The sequence below is a fragment of the Culex quinquefasciatus genome, chromosome 1 (assembly GCF_015732765.1).
Source record: "Culex quinquefasciatus strain JHB chromosome 1, VPISU_Cqui_1.0_pri_paternal, whole genome shotgun sequence".
Lineage (NCBI taxonomy): Eukaryota > Metazoa > Arthropoda > Insecta > Diptera > Culicidae > Culex > Culex quinquefasciatus.
The window spans coordinates 99,887,088-99,911,920 of NC_051861.1; the positions used below are offsets into that span (position 1 = coordinate 99,887,088).

At 33.3% G+C, this 24,833-nt stretch overlaps 1 protein-coding gene and 1 long non-coding RNA gene across 3 annotated transcripts in view; both read left to right on the forward strand.

The window, feature by feature from the left end:
* Positions 1–19,760, forward strand: part of LOC119765574 (cuticle protein 21.3) — a 33,317-nt gene extending 13,557 nt beyond the window's left edge. For both annotated transcript variants that reach the window (XM_038249727.1, XM_038249726.1), the window contains exons 2-5: positions 2,579–2,846; positions 10,699–10,746; positions 10,849–11,065; positions 19,587–19,760. In XM_038249727.1, coding sequence (XP_038105655.1) covers positions 2,579–2,846; positions 10,699–10,746; positions 10,849–11,065; positions 19,587–19,659 — 606 coding nt within the window. In that variant the 3' untranslated portion in view covers positions 19,660–19,760. The remainder of the gene's footprint in view (positions 1–2,578; positions 2,847–10,698; positions 10,747–10,848; positions 11,066–19,586) is intronic.
* LOC119765575 lies at positions 9,367–9,957 on the forward strand. Its single transcript, XR_005276824.1, has 2 exons — positions 9,367–9,667; positions 9,723–9,957. It is a non-coding gene; the product is annotated as an uncharacterized LOC119765575 (long non-coding RNA).
* Positions 19,761–24,833: the final 5,073 nt, after the last annotated feature.

Genomic DNA, 24,833 nt, shown 5'->3' on the forward strand with positions numbered 1-24,833 from the left:
ATACTTAATGAAGGAAACCCACCAACAAAAATTCTTGAAAGTCTAAGAAAATGTTCAACAATTTACGCTCTGAGACTTTGTACGTTGAACAGTAAGTTTCTGAGAAACAGTCTCACAATGAATTGGAATCGATGAAAATGAGTTTTTCAATGTGTCACCTAATTAGCCTGTAATTGTGAACTGACGATTTCTAGGAAAAATGGTTCAATTTTCTATGGTTTTGTTTGGTTTTGTGAAATTTTCTTAAAAATAGTTTAAAAGATTCAAAGCATGCATATCTTTTGTAATGGTCTAAAAAGAAATAATTTTCCTCATTTCATGTTTCACACAAAATTATAAAAGAAATACTTTTATTGAAAAGATCACAAATTTTTCAAAATTTTATTTTCAACATTGAAAATTCAATCAATAGTTCTCGAGATACCAAAAACGGGGTGACTTTGATAACCGGAGTGACCTTATTAGGTTTGTGATTTTTCTGCAAAATGAAGAGTACAATTAAAATACGTACGGAATGGTTTAGAATCATACTGACCGTGGTAGGAAACTGTTCAAAGTACATCAAGAAGAACGTTTCATAAAATTATCATAAAAGTTTAAAAAGTTAGTTAACTATAGTTATGAAAATGTTGATGAAAATCAATATTTTAAACTTCTGAAAGTGTCATGATTTTCTCAATGAACATGATTTTGAATCGAAAAACGGGATGTATTTTCGGATTCTTTGGACAATTTTCCACTAGGAGAAGGTTAAATTAGTTTGTTAATAATAAATAATATGTGTTTTTGAAACACAATGAAAAAAAATAAAATCCAAATTTGTAAGCAATTTCGGTTGAAACAATTTCATGTAAAATTTGAAAAACTTGTGATTTATGCTTAGAATTCAGTATAAAATGCAATATACATCAATAATTTTATAAACAAAACTTGTTTAAAAAAAATTTAGGCGCAATTCCATCTTTTTGACAATTTTACCTAAAATTTATATGTATTTTGTTAAAAAGCTCATAAACTTAGTTAACTGAAAATAAGCATTGATTTTGCCTTCCTCACCTTACTGAGGAAAGGCTATAAAATCACTCGAAAAATGAACTTCTAAATTCGACCTCATAGACCCACCTTCACGTATACATATCGACTCAGAATCATGTCCTGAGCAAATGTCTGTGTGGATGTGTGTAGGTGGGTGGACAAAAAATTTGTTCGATGGGGTCTCATAGGTCTCTATTTAAAATCAGCAAGTTTAGTTAAGTACTTCAAAAGTTATGCTAAAAAAAACGATTTTGGCGTATGTCCGGAAGATTGTAAAAAGGGTGGTTTTTGCAAAAAAAAACCCTATCATGTTATACATTTTCAAAAAGGTATTAATAAGACCTTTCCAATGAGCCTAAAACATTGAAGATCTGACAACCCTATCAAATGTTATTAGCACTAAAGTGTTTTTATATACTTTTTGGAGGCCGGATCTCAGATATTTCAGTAAAAATTATGTCCGGGTCCATCATGCGACCCATCGTTAGTTAGATAATTGAAAGACCTTTCAAATGAGCCCAAAACATCAAGGATCTGACAACCCTATCAAAAGTTATTGGCACTTAAGTGTTATTTATATACTTTCTGGAGGCCGGATCTGAGATATTGTGATAAAAATATTGCTTGAATCTTCCATGTGAACTTTCGTTGAATAGGTTTTTTTTTTTATCAGACCTTGCCGATGAGCCAGAAAAATTGAAGGTCTGCGAACCCTATCAAAAGAAATCAGCAATAAAATTGATTTGTTAAACATGTTAAGGGAATGTTGCTGTTTTTACTGAATGTATTGACTTTATGAATGTGAGGAAGGCACTTACCACCTAAAGGTGGATTAAGTATCGTTTTTTTCTTAAAATCTATATCAGCTACTTTAGTTATGGTAGATTTAACGAACAAATAAATTTTGAACATCTTAAATATGATTTTGAACATCTTAAATATGATTTTAACAAGAAAAACTATGACTATCAAAGTCACCCCGGAATTTAAACAAGGATTTTTTAAAGCGAGGCTGTTTCTCAGAAACTAATTGTACAATTTTCATGGTCTCCATACCCAAAAAAGAAAATCGTCGTAAGGAATGTATGGACATTAAACATTAACATGAAAATACACTCATTTGAACATTTAATAACCCGATTCAAAATTGAATTCGATAAGCCATGTTATACAATGCAACTTCCACCACTGTCATAAATCAATTAGTTGATTGATATAATTGAGTTTTTATTCATGTTTTTGGCGTAGCTCGAACAATTAATGTGATTAAATCATGCATAGAAGATAAATAGGTTATGTTACGCAAACAGTTGACTTTCACTGAACTACAAACAATGTGACAGAATTCAGCGTCCCCGAAAATATCCGTTCCATAATTTAATTCAATTAAGTGCCTAAAAGACAAAATAGATCATAAATTTCCCCAAAACTGATTAAATTGCCCGTCCCATGTTTGCTAAAAACCGTTCGCTAAACCGATACCGATCAACGCACTAATTAATCAAACCCGCTCCCCGCCCCCCCCTCTCTTCCCCCTCCGTAGTTTGTAATCCTGGCCCTCGCCCTGGTGGCGTCCGCTAGTGCCGGCGGCCCGGCCGCCTACTCGATTGCCGCCCCGTCCGCGGACTACCACTCCGTCGGCGCCAGCCACGAGCACACCGTCAAGGGACTGTACGGCCAGAACGTGCTCTCGCAGTACTCGAAGGCCGTTGACTCGGCGCACTCGTCCGTCCGCGTGCACAGCTCGCGCCTCAGCAACGACGGGTTGGCGTACGCCCCGCACTACGCCGCCGCCGCCCACTACCCGGCCGGTAAGTGTCCCGCTCCTCTTTGCGTTTTGTTCTGGATAATTGAGTGTCCAACCTCTCTGAGGATCTGCCAAGGTTAGGGAGGGGTTCTAAGGTTGGCGTCGTTGGCTGACGTATGAAGTGATTTGTATACATTTTTTTATTCTTTCAGTAAACGTCAAAACAAACAAAATTGCTGGCGGAACTATCCCAGAAGATATCCGGTAAAAAATTCGGCCCGCAAGTTTGTACTAAATTGACGTTTGGTGAGATTGCCGAAAAGCTTGTTTGTTACCGCTTGCAAAAAAACAAACATTCTCTTTGACTATGTTTTTTTTTCAATAAAATCTGTTTTGTTTATGTTTTGGTTTTCCTGGCACGCTCTTTTGTTCATTTGTAATTGGGTCCTAAAATGAAGCTTAGATTGCTGATATTATTGTTTACAGCGATAAAGCTTATTTTTCTGAGTACAATGACCCTTTGTACGAGCACAAAGAGTTTAAAATGGATTTTTAAATCAATTTTGAAAAATTAACCTCGCGTTCCTTCTTGACAGAAAAGCTCCTACTTGACAGCTCGTTCCAAGGGGACCATAGTTGATCCATCGAAAAAATGTTGTCTTGTCAAAAAAATTTTTTGCAATAAAATGAAAAAAAGTGATCAGAAATGGTTTTTAATCGTGTTTTTTACCGTTGTACATAAAAATTGACATAGGACTTTAGTACCCAATTGTAAGGTTTCCCCCCCCTACTGAGTGATGCACTTACACTAATGCAAACAACGATGACGCTTACCTTAGGTATACTGCCTCGAGCGTTAGCCAATCAAACGATAGGGAACATAAACAATCTTACAATCCTGACGTATGTCACTTTTTGACGTTTCGAGAAAAACGCGTTGCAATGTTTGATCTTAGATAAAAAAAACTTCAACACGCAATAAAAACAATAACAAACAGGCTGACAGTTCTGTGCAATGGCCAGGATTTTTGCTCAATTTGGTTGCCGAAGTCTCGACTTAGAATTAAAAATGTAAACAGTAGACGTCTAGCAAGGGTGTCAAAACGTCAAAACGACCTCTGACTAGAATTTCTTTTGGCATGTCGTCGTAATTGCAAGCTGCGACAAAATACCGTTTGGGTTTTATATGAAGGTGGCAACATTGAACGAAGTATTCTACGGTTTTTTGTTGACCGCCTCAGAATTGAGCTTTTAGTAACCGGAATTCGGCTATTGTGGCCTCCGGAAAATGTAAACCAAAATTTGAAGTAAAAAACGATTTCAATTTTCAAAAAGTCAGAATATTTCTGCAGGGGAAAAAGCTGCAAAAATAATTAATCACACTATTTTCATTGCTCCAACCTTAGTTCAGAAGCTCTCGACGCACTTCCCGTAAATTCTCACAACTTGTCGCCGTTGACACGTTTCAAATTGCTCAAGTGCATTCCACCGCACGTGTCGGAAGGATGTTGTGCTCACGTGTGATGAGGTTAGAATGCCGAGAGACAGCGTGAATTAAGTGTGGGTACCGAGGAATTGGGTCAACACTTGAGGTGGGCTCTCGGTCATGGGGATTTGAATACCCCAAGACTGGCGGAGTGGAGGTGCCTACTGCGGAAGTAATTGAAACATGTGTTTGTCCAATTGATTGGCGCTACTTGAGTGAATCTTGGAGTGATGGGGTCAGGATTGTTGCACGGATTATGGTGGGGTGAATTATTGCTGAGATTGTTGTGAGAATCAGATAACGGTACAGATTGTTGAGTTCAAGTTGATAGGCCAATCAATTTTGGTATATAGATCTAAATTTAATCTAAATTTAGGGTGACTTATGTGTTGTTCATGTATCAAACATTTGTCTTAACTATTAGTTAAAAATGTCACTTACGTTACTAAGTTCCGTTTTGAATTTTTTTTAACGATTGACAAAAACTATTTCTTTAATTTTGCTCATATGTACACAGAAAAAAAAGTTGAATTTTGGAATGTTGAAAATTTGGTAGGTTGAATATTACCTTTTTTTTTGAGTAATCTTACATAAAAAATGTGTAAAACTGTGAATCTGATGAATATTCATCAAAAACTGATGACAATTCATCATTTTCTGGGGTGAAATTAATATTTTTTTTTGACACAAAATCTGTTACCATTTTCTGATGAATATTACCATCATTATTTTTTTTTTGTGTATTTGTATTAGCTCCATCCTTAAAAAAATACTTCGGTTCTGAATTAATATTGAAAACGTGATAGAAATAATATGATAAAAAATAAGATTAAAATGGAATATTAAAAATATGTTTGAAAATCCATTGACATTGGCAATGACTGTCCACATAAAGCTTGTTACTTTACACAGTAAAAAAAAGTTGAATTTTGGAATGTTGAAAATTTGGTAGGTTGAATATTAACTCTTTTTTTGAGTAATATTACATAAAAAATGTGTAAAAATGTGAATCTGATGAATATATTCATCAAAAAATGATGAAAATTCATCATTTTCTGGGGTAAAATTAATATGTTTTGACACAAAATCTGTCACCATTTCCTGATGAATATTACCATCAATTTTACAAAATAGTTTCGCATAATGCAAAAACTGACTTTGAGTTATCCAAATATATTTTGAATGCTTAGTAAAAAACTAATTCCTCGTACCAAAAATCATGTTTCATCATTGCGAAAATTTGGAAGCGACAAATGCTTTTAAGACACAGAAAGAAAATTATGGTAATATTCAGCAGGAAATGGTGACAGATTTAGTGCCAAAAAAGTTTAATATTATATCAGGAATTGATGAATATTCATCAGTTTCCGATGATTTTTCATCAGGTTCACATCTTTAAAAATTTGTTAAGTAAAATTAATTTTATGAAGGTTGTATTCAACCAACCATATTTTCAACCTTCCAAAATTAAACTTTTTTTTCCTGTGCATGTTTGTAATGGTGTTTGAATTTTTTTTTACAAAATATTTTGGAATTTCAAATGATAAATGTTTCGATTTCATTTGCAACAGAAAATTGAATTCTTCCAATAAATGAAAATCAATCTGTATCTAAATGGCTTACCCTTGCTTATGAAAAAAATCAAGCAATTTTAGTTCTTCACTGAAGCTTGATTATTTTTCAAATATTTAAGCAGATTTGTTTTTCAAGAACTTTACATTTTTTAATGGTTTACTCTCACATTTTCTAACAAAGAACTTAATCAAAATTAAAAAAAGCGTGGTAAAATGAGATCATTTTTTATGGATATTGTTGATACTCAATTGTATGTGAGATGTTTGTTTCAATGATTTATAATTTTCTGGTTCGACTACACAGCAAAAAAAAACGTTGATGTTTTTATGTTGAAAATTTGATTGGTTGAATATTACCTATTTTTTGAGTAAAGTGTAATCCTAATGAATATTCACCAGAAACTGATGAAAATTCACTAATTCCTGATGTTATATTACACATTTTTTGACACAAAATCTGTCACCATTTCCTGATGAACATTACCATTTTTTTTATTGTGTATCCGAAGGCCTTGACAAAGTTTCACTTCGGATATTCAAATCACAATTTTTTTCCATTATCTCATTTTTGATTATTTCGAGTATTACTTCGAAACTGCTCTAAAGTGATTTATAATTTTTAAATCCAAGATGGCGGCCAAAATGGCAGTAAATTATGGTAATATTACATCTGGGAAGGGGTACATAATTTATGTCCTGAAAAATGTGTAATTTTAATGTCACTTTTTCCGTCTAAATTGATTTAAAATTACATCATAAAAAGGCCATGTTCAACCTTCAAAAATTACAGCTTCAAATTTTACACAATCTTTTAACTGTGTATGAAATATAAAAAAAAACATTTTTTTAATTTAATAGACAATCAACTATTCAATTGTGACTTAAATGCCCAGTTAACTCAATCGGAATTCTGAAACGGAATTCAATTCAAACCGTTTACGTATTCCGTTTCAAACGCAACAACCGATAAGTACATGGAATCCGAATTCCGTTTCAGAATTCCGATTGAGTTGACTGGGTGGGGTTGCAGAACTTGAATTAAATGTTAAAAGTAAAAAAAATATCCCATGCAAAGCTTCGGATAATCGAGGCTTCGGAAAATTGGGTCTGGACTGTATATTTAATACAAAATGTTACAAAAATCTTTTATAAATGGAACTTTGTCCAATTTTTTTTCGAAATAAACAAATATACAGTATACTGATATCCATTTGAACAGATATTTCACTTGTGTGACTGATTCTTCTTTTAAGTAATCAGAATGGTCTTCTTTTGAAGAGGATTTAGTAAATTATTCTGATATTTAAATTTGTGAAGTCTCAGCAGAACCAGCGTAGTTGAATAGTGAAATCAGATGTATTTTTTTGAATTCTTTAAAGTAACTTTCCTCGAAAACAATAATCAATGAACACATTTTTGCATTTCTGTATCTGTGTCAGATTCATGCCATCGAACGATAAAATTTAAAAGAAAAAAACCTAAAATTGGAAGTTGATTAAATAACTGTACAAAATATTCTCAAGTTCTTCAGCAGCTTTTAAAAAGGTTAGGATTTCCGTCTTTCCTAATTTTTGACGAATTTTCTTTTTTTTGTGGATTTTAAAAACATGCTGCCATTTCCTCGACTTTCTCGAAATTTTTGATTTGAGTGACTACCCAGGTTATTTCAAAGGTGCACACAGCAACGATTAAAAATTATATCTGGAGTTCCTTTATTTGAATATCTGAAAACAAATTGTTGTACACAAAGATGTGCACTGTTAAAATTCAATGGTGTAAATTCAATAAATCAAGGATGTCCAATGTTATCCACGTGAGCATGTTAAAACAATTTAATCAATTTAAAAATACAAAAAAAAAACGATAATTTTTTGAATTAATTTAAAAGATTTCTAATCTAATCTAATCTAATCTAATCGAACTCAAGCGCAGCCAGTCCGAAGAAAGCGTCCTGGAAGAACTTGCAGTTAGATTTTGCCCCAAGTCCTTTCTTGTCAGTATTAATAATTGCAGTACAGTCATCCCACATATTCGGAACACCCACAAATTCGGAACACTTTTGTGGTAATTTGTCAATAACATGCCAAATGCAGCTTTTCTGTCGACCCTACTATTTTTAGGACCTTCATTTGGACATTCTCTTGCTATTTCACTGGTAAAAGTAGTACTTTTTGAACAAAAAATTTCTTTTCAAGACTATTTTATCCAGAGCAGCAAAACAATGCCTCCAAATTGCCTATTTCATAATTGTGGGATGTTATTGTGCCTACCATAATTGTGGAACACCTGAATTCAACTGATATTTTTACAAAAAAAGTTATCAGACTTTTCATAAAACATAACTAAGCATGAGTTTCGTTGGTTTCAGTGCCTGAAGTCATTATTTTGTAAAAATTATGTTCTCATGGAGATAACCAAAGTTTGTTTACATCCGTAAGAAAAAAGTGTTCCGAATTTGTGGATTTCAAGGGTCAAAGTTTTTCTTCAAAAACTTGATATAAAAGTAAAAATTTGCAGTTGTTCGATACATCATTCGAAAGATCGCAAGAAAAGCTTTCAAATGAAGGTAAAAGCGAATCATTTAGTTCAATCAATGATTTTCTATAATTTTTTGAACATTGGCCGATCTGTAAACTGTTCCGAATATGAGGGATGACTGTACATCCGAGTTACCACAAAAATGTATAGCAAAAATTAATGCGGCCAGGCCTACTGCGTTGCATTAACCGCAGAGACAAATTTTGTGAACGGATCACATTTCACAGAATCATCAGGGGAGGAAGGATGCGTGGACATACCGTACCAAACGCTCCGAATCAGTTAGGTGTAGTGTGTTAGTGTAAATTGGCAAATTATTTATTTTTTTGGGGGAAGTGGGAATCGGAAAATTGGGGTTGGGGAAATCGGGATTGGGGAATGGAAAAGTGGGAAAGGGGTAGGAGGGTTATTTAAATTTTAATATTATAATCATATCAAATAATTATGGACATCTCTCACCAAGAAACAGTGAATCTTCAAAAACACAGCCAGGTGGTGGTGGTGTCCCGATAGTCTGACCAGGATCTTGACAAGACACAGGCCGGTCGGATGAAGTGGAAGTGTTCCCTTAGCACCGAATATCTTCACTCTCAACAAATATTTCCGGATGTTTCGCTGGTACCACAGCCTCTTGAAAAGCTCTGGTAACGGCCTCCTCCAGCTTGGTTGAGCCCTTCCATTTACTTTTCATGTTCCTGATCCTTGGCAGTTCCGAACGATTTATTTAATTTTCAGCGAAATTCACTTCGACAACGACATTTAGAAACAAAATTTCCATTTAACACAAAAAATCCTTATAAAAGAATGCATATAAAAGGAAAAAAATAAAATTTGTCAAAAATGACGCGGAGTGAAAAAGTTTTCCAACCGTCAGCACCGGTTGCTACGATCGAACCCCTCGAATTAATTTAAGAGCACGCACAAAAATTGTGTAAGTTTGAATGAACAAAACAGTTTATTAAAAACAACTATCACGGTTTGTAGACACCACAAACACATTTTATAATTTCAATAATCAACGTTTTTCGGTTTGACCAACATTTTGCTGTCTGGACAAACATGTTTGTTGTCTGAACATAAACCCCTTTTAACGTGTAAGAAAAATAAACAGTGTATGTTTTCACTTCAACTTCAACAACAAGATGGCCGAAGTGAAAAATGTCGAATTCTGGGGATGTTTGCGAAATAGCAAAGTATGTATTTTATTTGATATTTAATTTATAAACAAATTGTTGTTCCAGTGATATACAACTAGGCTGGTGGAATCCTGTGGAAACTAGGTAAAAGGTATGTAATTTAATTATTACGAGGAATTTGATTTTTTCAGAAGTTCCTTTTTCAGAAAACATGGTGCAACTCCAGCAGCTGATTTTCCTATTCAGCGTCCCGCGAAAATCACTATCAAATAAGCGTGGCCGGAACTCTCCATAATGTGTTGTAATTTTGAGTGAAAAAAGTTAAATAAACCTCATCGAAAAACCTAGCTTTTGTTTACCTATATTAGGAAGACAAAGAAGAAGAAGAAAAGCCTCCCCAGATTTTTTTTATTCTAATAAAAATGATCTTTGAATCAACAATCATGTTTGTTAAATCATCCCAAATGATTATTATATTTACAAACATGCTGGGCCGTGGCAATGACAAACATGTTTGTTGAAACCACAAACATGTTAGTTTGAATTTGGCAAACATGTTTACTGGCCTCGAGATGACAATCGTGTTTAGTAGCTGTGCCCAACATTTTGCCACGTTCACAATCAGATTTTTCTGCGTGAGATTTCTTAGTTTAGAAAATGTATGCAACGTATTCATCACGTTTCTACTATTAATATCAAGCTGCAGCTCAGTTGAAAGAGCATCAAAAGACTCGCAGTTGTTCTTGAGATGATTAATGATTAGAATGTGCTTTGCGGTGGTTAATGTCTCGTTCGTATCCTAACTGTTAAGCAGAATCAAAACATTTAATTTCTGCTTGAAATTCAACTGAGCTTACTTTAAAAGCTGAAATTTAAGTTTGAGCGAATAACAGCAATTCACTTCTTCCAGACCGCCAGAAAAGTTCTGACAAGTGTAACAAAGAAGTGACATCGCTTAAAAACTGCATTGTTGTAACCGCTTTCGCCGACATCTCGTCATCATCGCAAGCATAAAGCAGAAGATTTTCTCACGAAGCTTTTTCCCACTTTTGCGTGCGGTAATACATTTTCTTGGAAACGCGTTGACTGTCTTTTTCTCCCTGTCTTCTCTCGTTTTCTATCGTTTAAGAAGCTTAGCTGTTGAGGTTGACTAAATTTTGTCTTTTCTTTTTTATTTTCTAGCTCACTACGCAGCCCCAGCCCTCCGTTATGCTGCCCCAGCTTATGCCGGTTAGTCGACTTTTTTTTCTTGATTTTAAAAGATGTTTTCCCCCAGGCATTTACCATGAATTCGGCGAATTAATCTTTGCCTTTTTTCACTTCCAAATCCAGCCCCAGCTGTCCACTATGCCGCCCCGGCCGTGCACTACCCGGCTGCCCCGGTCGTTAAGGCCGCCTACCCCGCCTACGGACACGCCGCCTATGGACATGCCGCGTACGGACACGCTGCCTACGGTCATGCTGCCTATGCTCCGGCCGCGTACGGACACGCCGCCTATGCCTCTCCCCTGGTCCGTCCGGCTCTGGCTGCCGCCCCGCTGGCTTACAAGTGAGTGCTGGATGTAAAAAATTGATGAAGCGTTTCTTATTTTGGGAGATACTACGGTTACTATCTTTCAAAGGTTACAAAATTAACATAAAAAATGATTTCATTATTTTAAGCACTCAAATGGAAATAAACTTGAAAAAAAAATTCCATAACTTAAAAATATTATGAGAAGCAGGAAAAATCATGAATTTGAAAATCCTTATTTTCGGTTCAAAGATCAAAAATCACTCGCTTATTGCCGTTGAAATCAGTGCCGATTGAAGTGATCAGCTTTGTGATTCTCTTTGCCTACACCGTTCGTCGACGACAGTGACTCACAAACGAATTTGCTCAGAGAAGAGAGAATCTAACCAAATACAAGAGCGGCGCTCGTCAATTTGGATTTACTTGCTGGAAATGTGTCATCAGCATTGTTTACACGACAAAAATGCATATTTTTTTGATAACATTGGTTTTGAGCAATTTAATCTATGGTCAAAACAAAGGCGATCACAAACTATTTTATATCAGCTTCAAGCGACATTGTGCAATCGACCGATCTGAGCTAACGGCATTCCAACCAAAGAGAGGGAGAGCAGAAGAGAGAATATTCAGTAGCGACACCATTCGCTAGTGACAAACTATAAGAATTTATCAAAACAGTCTTGGGTTGCATTCGATTTGTGCTCTTAGCTTAAATGCACGAATTTTGTTATTGTTAATGCACATTGACAAAAAAAAGGAATATGTTGTTAAGAAAACTTCAGAAATTTAATGAACAGTTAGTAAAATATTGTCTTAAAAATTATTTTTTTCATTCTTCATAAGGCTGGTACAACCACATTTAAAAGGTTCATTTTTTAATTAATTTTTCACACCAATTATTCTGATTTATTTCACTAAAAATCATTGCAAGTTGTTGTTTTATTGGGTACTGTTACTTTTTAGTTAAACTACACACTACGAAAAAAAAAGTGTAATTTTGGGTCAAATTAGATGCACATAACTGGAGCATCAAATGAGACGTAAAGCTGGGTCAAATTAAACGTAATGTTACACGACTCAATCAATATCGATGGTCGTGTAAAATTACATTAATCGTAATTTTGGTGGCAAAATATTCTAATCGGAATCATACCATTCTTATTGGACGACATAAAACATGTTTATATTTTTTTTTAATCAATACGTTTTTATTCCATCACTTCATAATTGATCACTAAATTTTCACTCATGGTCCAAAATTGTTTTTCTTGTAGCTTTTCTACGATTTTCACCGAAATTGCTCCACTATCCTCACAGCCTTTGTTGTTCCAAGAGCAATCTTTCGGCATTCAAATTGTACCGTGTTTGCCATCCCGCTGAAAATGGCCGGTTCTGTTCATTCCGGGAACAACTCATCTCAAAATTTTCACATTTTTACATCGAAGCGGCTTGAACCGTATTTTGCCTCACGTTCCATGATGTCCGCTACCTAAACAAAAACAAAACGGAAAATGACAAACAATATTTGCGATCAGCTTCACATCACCTTAAGAAAGATTAAACTTACCTCTATCAGAAATGTGATTGCTTTTATCCAAAACTGTAGCAAATTTCGATAAGTATGGAGGAAAAATGGAACAAAACCTGGACAAAAATTATTTTCTCAACGACGTTAAACCTGGCTAACGTTTTGACGTTTCCTCATTCTGACAAACGTGTAGCGGCTAAGGTGCGTGAAATCGGGTGTTATTTGATGTAACATTACATTAAATTAGACGCTCCAATTATGTGCATCAGATAAGGTGTAAAATTAGACTATATTTGATGTAACGTTGGGTTTCGCGCGATGAAATAGAATGCCAATGGGAGTTTCATCGATTTACGTCAAAAAAAACCCAACTTTACATTGAAAATACGTTTACATGATTTAATAATAGGTTTTATCAAAGATTACGTCAAATGTAATAATCCAAATTTTTTAGTGTGTATGTATAATATTCATGTCAACGAAGATTTTAGCCAGAATTTAGTGTTTTGTGTGCCAATTAGACTGTTAAACTATAACTTGAAGTTTTTGTCTCTTGACTGTGATCGGTATCTTAAGTAGGGTCAAAATTAAACAAAAGCATAATTTCAACTAAAGGTGTTAAGTCTTTTTAATGTTTAAGCTTGTTTCAAAAGTAAGTCTAAATCTTTGTTTCAAAATAAAAAAAGTGACTAAAACAACAAATAACCTTTGCAAATGTTGAAATGCTATTATTTTTTAGGACCCCAGATTTTTTCAGAAAAATAAGTTTGATTAGTTTTATCTAGATCACTTTGTAGCATTATTGAGGTCATGCTTATGCTTGACGAACCAACATAAGACAACTTTAAGCACACAATTTTATGGCGATTTGATTTTTCAGATAATCGAGTTTGTCAGTTAATTGAATATATAAATCCCACAAAATTTTTTGTTCATTTATTTATTGTTTTTTTCAATGTTCAATTTTCAACTTTGAATTAGTCTGGTACAAATTTTATTTAAAGTTTTTGTCCCCCCCCCTCCTTCAAAGTTGGCCCGAAAAATCAGGAGGCAAAAAAATATTTTTTCGAAAAATTTCAATATTTTTATGAAAATTTAAGTGCAATTAGTTAAAATCAATTTTAAATGAATTCCCCTGCATTTAGAATCATTTTTAGCATGTTTGAGTTGATTTAAACATCTTTTGAATTTTTGAAAATTTTCGATGTCTACTATCGCTAAAGTTTTTTTTGCAATTTTTTTTTGTTTTCGTCAAATTTTACATGTTTAGAAATCTTTTATTGTAAAACAACTGAACTAGTGTAAACACTTTTTCCATGCAAATGTTGAAACTATTGGTACGTTCGTTTGAACAGCCAGTGCGGCACTGAGTGCCGCACTCGTCGGTGTCAGTTTTGGTTCAATCGAACGTCATTTGTCAGTGTGCGTGGAACTCGCATGAAACTGAACAAATATCGAGTGCGGCACTAGAGTTTCAGTTCCAATATGGCGGCGAAACTCGTGTGGAACTAGCGCTAGTTTCTTCAAAGAAACACTTTGACAGCTCTGAGTGCGGCACTCAGTGTGGAACTAGCCATCAAACGAACGTACCATATGGCATGTTATTTTAATATTTATATTTTTTTTATTTTTTTTGCCCCCCTCGACTCCGGCCAGAGCCGATGGACAAAAACTTTTAAAAATATTTGCATCGGCCTTAATGGAAACATCAAAAAAAAAAAAAATCAAATTATTCGCTCTACAGCATTGCCTTGGCGTTCTCGATTACGAGATTCATACTCGAAACTAAGTGTCAGAAGGCTTGATTGTTGAGGCAATTGCAAACCTCTTTTTACACCTTAGCTTCCATCCACCCCGGGATTCGAACCTTTGGATTGTTGGTCCAACTGCCTACCAGCGACTCCACCAGGGCAGGACCCAGGGAGACGACTTCTGCACCTGGACTGAGCTAACGACCTAACCTTTTTAGGTTAGTCCGGGGCCAACATTTACTTCCCGTCCGACGGAAGGCGTGATCAGACAAATCTCGTCTCAAAATTTGCCACCGGGACCTTCTGGATTCGAACCCAGGCCGACTGGGTGAGAGGCAATCACGCTTTCCCCTACACCACGGTCCCGGCTTAATGGAAACATAAAAATTTTAATTCTGAATTGTAATTTAAAAAAAAAAACAAATTAATACTTTATTAAAAAAGAGAAAAACTTTAAAGCTCATTTTTTTTGAATATTGCTTTTCATGTGCTAAAGTAAATAGAAATAAATGTTTTTTTTTTAAATAAGTCTATTGGATGTTTTTTGAGATTTTGCTCAATTTCTTTTTTAGTTTTCTAAATAAGAAATTTATTAATGTTTACTTTTGACATTGAATGAAGAAATGTTGTTTATGAATCTGCCTTTTGTAAGGAGTATTTCCAAAACAGCTGAATACCAACAATTTAAAATAAGTTTATTGAAAAAAAAAAACTTCGGAATAGGAATCTGGTGCTATTAGATTTTATTTCTAAATAGTTTATTATCTTTAAAAGTATGGGAACTACCAAAAATATATTTGATTCTAACCCTTAAGTAAATAAAAGTATAAAAAAATTGTTTGATAAAATTTTTACAATGAAGAATACAAAACAGTTTTACGTTGTTTAATTTTTAGAATTTTCCATTCGAAAAACAAACAAACTATAAAAAATCATTATGAACAAATTTCAGTTGCAATGTTTCAATGTTCTTTGTCCACTGAGCAGTTCTCTACGGAATCGGTCTTTTTTGCTTAATTTTAATTTTTGTATTTTTTAATCCGGGTGAAACTTTTTTGGTGCCTTCGGTATGCCCAAAGAAGCCATTTTGCATCATTAGTTTGTCCATATAATTTTCCATACAAATTTGGCAGCTGTCCATACAAAAATGATATGTGAAAATTCAAAAATCTGTATCTTTTGAAGGAATTTTTGATCGATTTGGTGTCTTCGGCAAAGTTGTAGGTATGGATATGGACTACACTGAAAAAAATGATACACGGTAAAAAAATTTTGGTGATTTTTATTTGGCTTTTGACACAAAAACTTGATTTGCAAAAACACTATTTTTATTTTTTTATTTTTGATATGTTTTAGAGACATAAAATGCCAACTTTCAGAAATTTCCAGAATGGGCAAAATCTTTGACCGAGTTATGAATTTTTGAATCAATACAGATTTTTTCAAAAAATCGAAATATTGTTCGCAAAAATTTTTCAACATCATTTTTCGATGTAAAATCGAATTTGCAATCAAAAAGTACTTTAGTGAAATTTTGATAAAGTGCACCGTTTTCAAGTTATAACCATTTTTAGGTAACTTTTTTGAAAATAGTCGCAGTTTTTCATTTTTTAAAATTAGTGCCCATATTTGCCCACTTTTGAAAAAAATATTTTTGAATAGCTGAGAAAATTCTCTATATTTTGCTTTATTGAACTTTGTTGATACGACCCATAGTTGCTGAGATATTGCCATGCAAAGGTTAAAAACAGGAAAATTGATGTTTTCTAAGTCTTACCTAAACAACCCACCATTTTCTAATGTCGATATCTCAGCAACTATAAATCCGATTCACAATGTTAAAATATGAAACATTCGTGAAATTTTCCGATCTTTTCGAAAAAAATATTTTTAAAAATTTAAAATCAAGACTAACATTTCAAACGGGCCAAACATTCAATATTACACCCATTTGAAATGTTAGTCTTGATTTTAAATTTTTGAAAATATTTTTTTCGAAGAGATCGGAAAATTTTACGAATGTTTCATGTTTTAACATTGTGAATCGGATTTATAGTTGCTGAGATATCGACATTAGAAAATGGTGGGTTGTTTAGGTAAGACTTAGAAAACATCAATTTTCCTGTTTTTTAACCTTTGCATGGCAATATCTCAGCAACTATGGGTCGTATCAACAAAGTTCAATAAAGCAAAATATAGAGAATTTTCTCAGCTATTCAAAAATATTTTTTTCAAAAGTGGGCAAATATGGGCACTAATTTTAAAAATGAAAACTGCGACTATTTTCAAAAAGTTACCTAAAAATGGTTATAACTTGAAAACGGTGCACTTTATCAAAATTTCACTAAAGTACTTTTGATTGCAAATTCGATTTTACATCGAAAATGAAGTTGAAAATTTTTGCGACCAATATTTCGATTTTTTGAAAAAATCTGTATTGATTCAAAAATTCATAACTCGGTCAAAGATTTTTTGCCCATTCTGGAAATTTCTGAAAAGTTGGCATTTTATGTCCTCTAAAACATATCAAAAAATAAAAAAAATTAAAAATAGTGTTTTTTTGCAAATCAAGTTTTTGTGTCAAAAAGCTAAATAAAAAATCACCAAAATTTTTTTTACCGTGTATCATTTTTTTTCAGTGTAGTCCATATCCATACCTACAACTTTGCCGAAGACACCAAATCGATCAAAAAATTCCTTCAAAAGATACAGATTTTTGAATTTTCATACATCATTTTTGTATGGACAGCTGCCAACTTTGTATGGAAAATTATATGGACAAACTAATGATGCAAAATGGCTTCTTTGGGCATACCGAAGGCACCAAAAAAGTTTCACCCGGATTAAAAAATACAAAAAAAATCGAATGACCGAAATCTCAGAGAATTGCTCCACTGTTTTAGGCATTTTTAAAATATGGGTTTTATTTACCTTCGAATCATTGAAAAAAATAAATTAAACACTCTTTTATGGAATAAAACATGAAATAATTGTTAAGAGAAAAGTTATAAAAAGCAACTTAATAACTATACCACAATTGAAATACATCCACTTTAACAAATGAAAATGTACTATAAACTTATCATAAAAACATACTTCACTGAAGTTTTTTTTAAATGTCTTTTGGGCACAAATTATAAGCAATATAAACATGTCTTCATTTGATTGATGATTGAAAAAAAACTTTAAAATATTAAGTTTCTTACATTTGAAACATACTAATTGATCACAAAAGCGTACACATTTTAAAACAAATTGTCAAAACATAGAGGGAAACAATAATTCTGTATAATTGGAAAATTAAAAATGGTGTTTTAATAAACGCTAAAATCTTACCAGCTAAATTTATCAGCATATTTGAAATCTTAGTCATTCAATAAGTAAAAAAAAACAATTTATTGTTTATAATTTGAGCGTTACAAAAAACCAAATCGAATTTAACTCTTTCACTGAGGTTTAAACCAGAGGGTAGCGATAAAGCCGCCATCTTGGAAGTTTAGATAACAAACACTCAGAATCAGTATTATTCATATTACTTAGGTAACACGAAGTGTGTTATCCTGGTTAAAATCAAAAGTTCCATGCAAATGTGTAAAACCAAACTGAAAAATGTGTAATGTCGATTCACAGTGTAGGGGCTGTTTGATCGACCAAAAGAAAAAAAGCAAAAAAAGCAAACAATGATTTGTTATGGGCTACCATTTGACAGCTAGTGCTTTTGTTGTGGGCTCTCATTTGACAACCGTGCTAATGTCGACTGTTGTCAGTTTGCTTTGGTCGGAATAGGGTTGCCATCCCCCCGGTTTCAGCGTTTGTTTGTCTATGCATGAGATGAACTCATGCCAAATATGAGCCCTCTACGACAAAGGGAAGTGGGGTAAAACGGGCATTGAAGTTTGAGGTCCAAAACACATGAAAATTCTAAAAATTGCTCGCATTTCCGTAAAACTTCATCAATTCCAACTCTCTTAGATGCATTCGAAAGGTCTTTTGAAGCCCTTCAAAATGTGCTATAGACATCAAGGATTGGTTTGACTTTTTCTCATAGCTTTTGCAAATTACTGTTAAAAATTGATTTTTTTTAAACCTTAATAACTTTTGGCAACAGCCTCCAACACCCATACTCCCATAGGTCAAAAGTTAGGGAATTTCATGGACTATAAGCCTACGGTATTAACTTTTTGGCCAATCGCAGTTTTTCTCATAGTTTTTCAATTTTTCTAGAACAAACATTTTACAACGTTAGTTTTTGCTCTGTAGGCCAAGAAGACGGCACTTTTTGGTCTCAATTTTGGCATATTCGGAATCCTCGGTCAATTTCACGTAAGTTAGAAGTATTGGAGTTGTAATTTTGATTTAAAAAATAATTAAATAAAACATTTTTGAAAAAGAAATAGATCTTATTTACCCTATGATCAATACGTCAAATGCTGTATCAAGTAGGCGAAAACTTGTTTACCCCTAATCCGACAAAATTCTAAATAATATTTTAATTAATTCTAAATGGCATTTTTTCCAATCAAATTCCAAATTCCAACACCTCAATCTAATGTAAAATTTTCTGAGGATTCCGAATATGTCAAAATTGAGACCAAAAAGTGCCGCTATAGAGGCCTACAGAGCAAAAACTAACGTTGTAAAATGTTTGTTCTAGAAAAATTGAAAAACTATGAGAAAAACTGCAATTGGCCAAAAAGTTAATACCGTAGGCTTATAGTCCATGAAATTCCCTAACTTTTGACCTATGGGAGTATGGGTGTTGGAGGCTGTTGCCAAAAGTTATTAAGGTTTTAAAAAAATCAATTTTTAACAGTAATTTGCAAAACCTATGAGAAAAGTCAAACCAATCCTGGATGTCTATAGCACATTTTGAAGGGCTTCAAAAGACCTTTCGAATGCATCTAAGAGAGTTGGAATTGATGAAGTTTTACGGAAATGCGAGCAATTTTAGAATTTTCATGTGTTTTGGACCTCAAACTTCAATGCCCGTTTTACCCCACTTCCCTTTGTCGTAGAGGGCTCATATTTGGCATGAGTTCATCTCATGCATAGACAAACAAACGCTGAAAGTTTCATCCAAATCGGAGCACCTCGATACGACCTGTTTCACATCGGTGAAAAACTCGCTCTAAACACATATCTAAATGGCTTAAAAAACGGCATAAAATAAACTTACCGAACAAGGCGTTCACACAGAACTCCCCCAACAATTGACGACCACTCGTTCAAACAAGTCACATCGATTAAACGCGAACGGTTTTTCTCTACCTCTCTTCAGGGCCCCACTCGCCGCCGCCCACCCCGGAGCCGTGGTTCAGTTCGCAGGTCTGGGAGCCCAGTACGCCTGGTAAGAAGGAGCAGCACTACCTCCCCCTTAAGAACAAGGGCACTCTTCTTGGAGCTGGAATCCATCAGGAGTTGCCTGCCATCACCCCCTTGAAACGCCCCTGGAACCGACACCCGGATGATCGATTTACTGCTGACCCCTCGGAATGTGCCACCACCCTCTTAAGGGGGGTGGTTACGTGCAGACCTCTCTTTAAGTTAAGGACACACACACACAACACAGTCAAGGAAGCGTGCTGCATACTATTTTGTACATAGGTTTTAATGTAAGAGACAACAAAAAAACTAGTTGTTAATTTTGGAGTAACCACACGGACTGAGCAGATTCTTTAGTAGGCCCTGACCACAAAATATTTCGGCGTTGGCCAACCAACTGACCATCGCCGAAAGGGTTGTAAATATTTATTCCACCGCTGACCGTCAAAACCCGGCACCGTGGGTGGGATTCACTCACATTTTTGTTTGGACGAACTCACTCTCAAGCTATCAAAGAAAGGGTTTGTACCCTTTTGTGTACACACACTCCAGAAGAACCCAATAAAAATGTGAAACATGAAAACCAAACAGAACAAAAAATGCTCGTAAATCTCGTTTTATTTTCACGGAGAATTTGACCTCTTTTCCCGTTGGTGTACAAAATGCAGGCAGAACCTTCTCAGAAGAGAAGTGATAGGGGGAAATGTTGTGGGTGGATTGCATAGATTCACAGATTTTTGCTGGAGTTAATTAATGTTGTTTTGAATGCAAAAAACAAAAAACAAAAAACAAAAAACAAAAAACAAAAAACAAAAAACAAAAAACAAAAAACAAAAAACAAAAAACAAAAAACAAAAAACAAAAAACAAAAAACAAAAAACAAAAAACAAAAAACAAAAAACAAAAAACAAAAAACAAAAAACAAAAAAAAAAAAACAAAAAACAAAAAACAAAAAACAAAAAACAAAAAACAAAAAACAAAAAACAAAAAACAAAAAACAAAAAACAAAAAACAAAAAACAAAAAACAAAAAACAAAAAACAAAAAACAAAAAACAAAAAACAAAAAACAAAAAACAAAAACAAAAAACAAAAAACAAAAAACAAAAAACAAAAAACAAAAAACAAAAAACAAAAAACAAAAAAAAAACAAAAAACAAAAAACAAAAAACAAAAAACAAAAAACAAAAAACAAAAAACAAAAAACAAAAAACAAAAAACAAAAAACAAAAAACAAAAAACAAAAAACAAAAAAAACAAAAAACAAAAAACAAAAAACAAAAAACAAAAAACAAAAAACAAAAAACAAAAAACAAAAAACAAAAAACAAAAAACAAAAAACAAAAAACAAAAAACAAAAAACAAAAAACAAAAAACAAAAAACAAAAAACAAAAACAAAAACAAAAAACAAAAAACAAAAAACAAAAAACAAAAAACAAAAAACAAAAAACAAAAACAAAAACAAAAACAAAAAACAAAAAACAAAAACAAAAACAAAAACAAAAACAAAAAACAAAAACAAAAACAAAAAACAAAAACAAAAAACAAAAAACAAAAAACAAAAAACAAAAAACAAAAAACAAAAAACAAAAAACAAAAAACAAAAAACAAAAAACAAAAAACAAAAAACAAAAAACAAAAAACAAAAAACAAAAAACAAAAATTTCAGGGGTGAAAAAAAAAATAAAAAAAATAAAAATTGTAAATTATAAGCCGAGATTTCAACATTTGGATAAAAAAAATTGTTTTAAAATTCATTTTACAAGCTTACAGTTGCTTTCCAATTGTTAATTTTCAAAATATCAAGGAATTGACGGATATATTTTTTTCGCAAAAAAATCTTTTCGTGGGACTGGTATTTCATGAAAATTCAAAATGTTTTCGAAGGAGTTCAAACATGCTTAATCTGATTTTCAGGCTTTTTTTATTTTTTACACTGAAACAAAAAAACATGTTGCTTCTATGTGATTTTTTGATTTTTAAGCTTAAAAATTATTTTTCAAGGTGATGTCACAATTTTTTTTCGTTCAAAATTTTTGAGAAAATAGGCTAAAATGTTACCAAAAGACTGACGAAAAATGCAGGATGGTATGTTTCTCCTAAAAAAAAACGAAAATCATTTACTTAAACTGTTTTCTTGAAAAGTGGTCTAAACGTCAAAATTTTCAAAAACCGATAGTGGAAATCGATTTCCCAGACAATTTTACATATGAGTCTCCATATTGACCATTATCCTATGTCCAATCCTTGTAAAGCTACAGCGGTTTTAAAAATAAAAATGTTGAAAAATAGGTTTTTTGTGGTTTTGGCAACTTCTATATGACAGACTTGGTTTTTCTGTCTCGTAAATATTTTTATCGGAAAGCTCGTCCCATTTCCCATAAGTTTAAGCTGCCTTTGACAACATTTCAATTGGATGTATGGGCTTACAGATAGAAGCTTAATTACAATGCTTATAATTGAGAATAGAATATTTTTTTCAGTGTGCTTTTTTTGGTCAGTCTTTTGGTTATATTTTAGGCTATTTCCTCAGAAAAATTTAACGAACAAAAAATCGTGACATCACCTTTAAATTTAAGTTTTATACTTAAAAATCAAAAAATCTCAATTTCCTACAAGTTTGTCTTTGATCACATTTTGATACGACGCAACGGCTTCGGGATACAGTGATTTTTAAATTGCAAAATACAAAAAAAAATTTAAATAACTTACGCTCTTCTCAAATGTTATTTTCGAGTACTATTGGCTCCATATACACAAAAATGGCTTATATAGGCCTAGGAAAACATGTCTACAAAGTTTCATTGAAATCGGAGAGGGTCGGGTACAAAAGTATCTGAAAAATTCCTGATTTGAGCTCATCAGGCTACTAAAGCCCTATGTCGATTTATATGTACAACGGTAAAAAAACGATTGAAAGCCATTTCTGATCACTTTTTTCATTTAAAATTTTAGGACCAAATTGAAGGCTAAAATCGCAGGAAATTTCGTGTTAAAAATAGTTTAAATTGGGATGTTGTGATTTTGGAAGGTATTTACCTCTTTTATGATATAATTTTATCTCAACTTAGACTGAAAAAGTGGCATTTCACTAGAAAAGTGGTAAAATTACACATTTTCAGAAAAAATACATATTTTTATGGTATATAAAATGTACTCCTTTCCAGATGTAATATTACATTATTGTACCATGATATTTTTAGGGTACTGTGGGGTTAATTTGATAGGATTTCAATTTGTTTTTGGAAAATTTTCCAACAGGGAAGGTTTTTCTCAAGATAATTATTTTTAAAACATGTACTGGGGTAGGCCACACAAAGTCCATGCACTATTCTGTTAAAAAAAGTTTTTTCAATAACGTTTAGAAAAATAGTTACGTTAAAAATTCTTAGTTTAAATTCCGGGGTGACTTTGATAGCCATAGTTTTTCTTGTTAAAACCATATTTTAGATGTTCAAACTTTATTTGTACGTTAAATGTACCATCACTGAAGTAGCTGATATAGTTTTTAAGAAAAATCAATGTAAATATTTGGTTAACTAAGGTTATAAGCTTTTTAACAAAATGCTTTTTAATTTTAGGTAAAATTGTTAAAAATTCGGAATTTTGCTGAAATTTGTTAAAACTAGGTTTTTCCTTCCTCACCTTACTGAGGAAAGGCTATAAAATCACTCGAAAAATGAACTTCTTAATTCGACCTCGTAGACCTACCTTCACGTATACCTATCGACTCAGAATCAAATTCTGAGCAAATGTCTGTGCGTGTGTATGTCTGTAAGTCCGTGCACCGAAAAAAATGCACTCGATTATCTCCGGACTGGCTGAACCGATTTGGGCCGTTCTGGTCTCATTCAATCCGTCTTAGGGTCCCACAAGACCTATATTAACTATTATGAAGTTTTGTTAAGTATTTCAAAAGTTATGCTAAAAAAAACGATTCTGGCTAAAGTTTGAAAGATTTTAAAATGGGTAATTTTTGTAAGAAAACCCGTCTGATCATACATTTTTAGAAAGGTATTTGGAAGACCTTTCCAACAAGCCCAAAAGATTGAAGATCTGATAACCCTATCAAAAGTTATGAGCACCTAAGTGTCGTTTGTACACATTTCAGAGGCCGGATCTCAAATATGTTGATGAAAAAGTTGTTCGGATCCATCCGGAGAATTGGCTCCCGTGATTTTGTTGATTGAAACTCCCTGGTAAAATGAACAGATATATTTTTTTACTGCCTTAAGGCTTAAAAAACTTTAAAGTAATATAACTATTGAAAGTGAACAATTTTCATGAAACAGTCCCGTAGGTGTTGTTTTAATATTACGTCCAATGATTTTTGGGATTCTAGACCCCATACTCCATGTAGATATGTTGTAAGAAGTAAAATTTAGATAAAATTTGTAGGTTTGACATTCTTACTACAGAAACAAATATGTACATAATTGTGAGGAAGGCACCAACCACCATCGGTGGATTAAGTAACGTTGTTTTTAAATAAAATATCGTTTAATATTGCATTTTGTATAGAATTTGAAGCTTGAATCCCAAGTTTTCACGTTTTACATGAAATTTGTTCAACTGAAATTGTCTATAATTTTGGAGTCGAGATATTTTTTGATAGAAAAAAAAACCCATATTTTTTATTATTTACAAACTTATTTATAAATGTTCAAAGGATCTGAAAATGCATTCCGTTTTCCGATACAAAATCTTGTTCATTGAGAAAATTATGAAACTTTGAGAAGTTTGAAATAATGACATTCATCAACATTTTTTAACTATAGTTAACAAAATTTTTAAAATTGTATTTAAAGTGTAAGGTACTATGAACACTTCTCTACCATGGACAGTATGATTCGAAACCATTACGTACGTATTTTAATCAGTCTTCCCGAAACGCGCGCACGCCGTACACGCCGTACAAGTTTTCAGTGCAGATGAACCTCAAACACACCAGGCTGCCATGTTCGAGTTCTCCCCGCACGGCGCACTCAAGTTTACACGCGGTGTAAACACGGCGTGCACACCTCGGGTACAACGCCGTGCGAGCGAAGAGCTGTAAAGAGACGAAAAAATGACTGCTTCTCACTCTCTCTGTGGCAAACACTGTAGTGTGACTGCAGCGGAGAATGAAGCACCGCTTTACAGCAGAGGGAGCGTGAGGGAACTATTTTTGTCTCTTTTCTGCGTCGTCGACTTGCACGGGGTT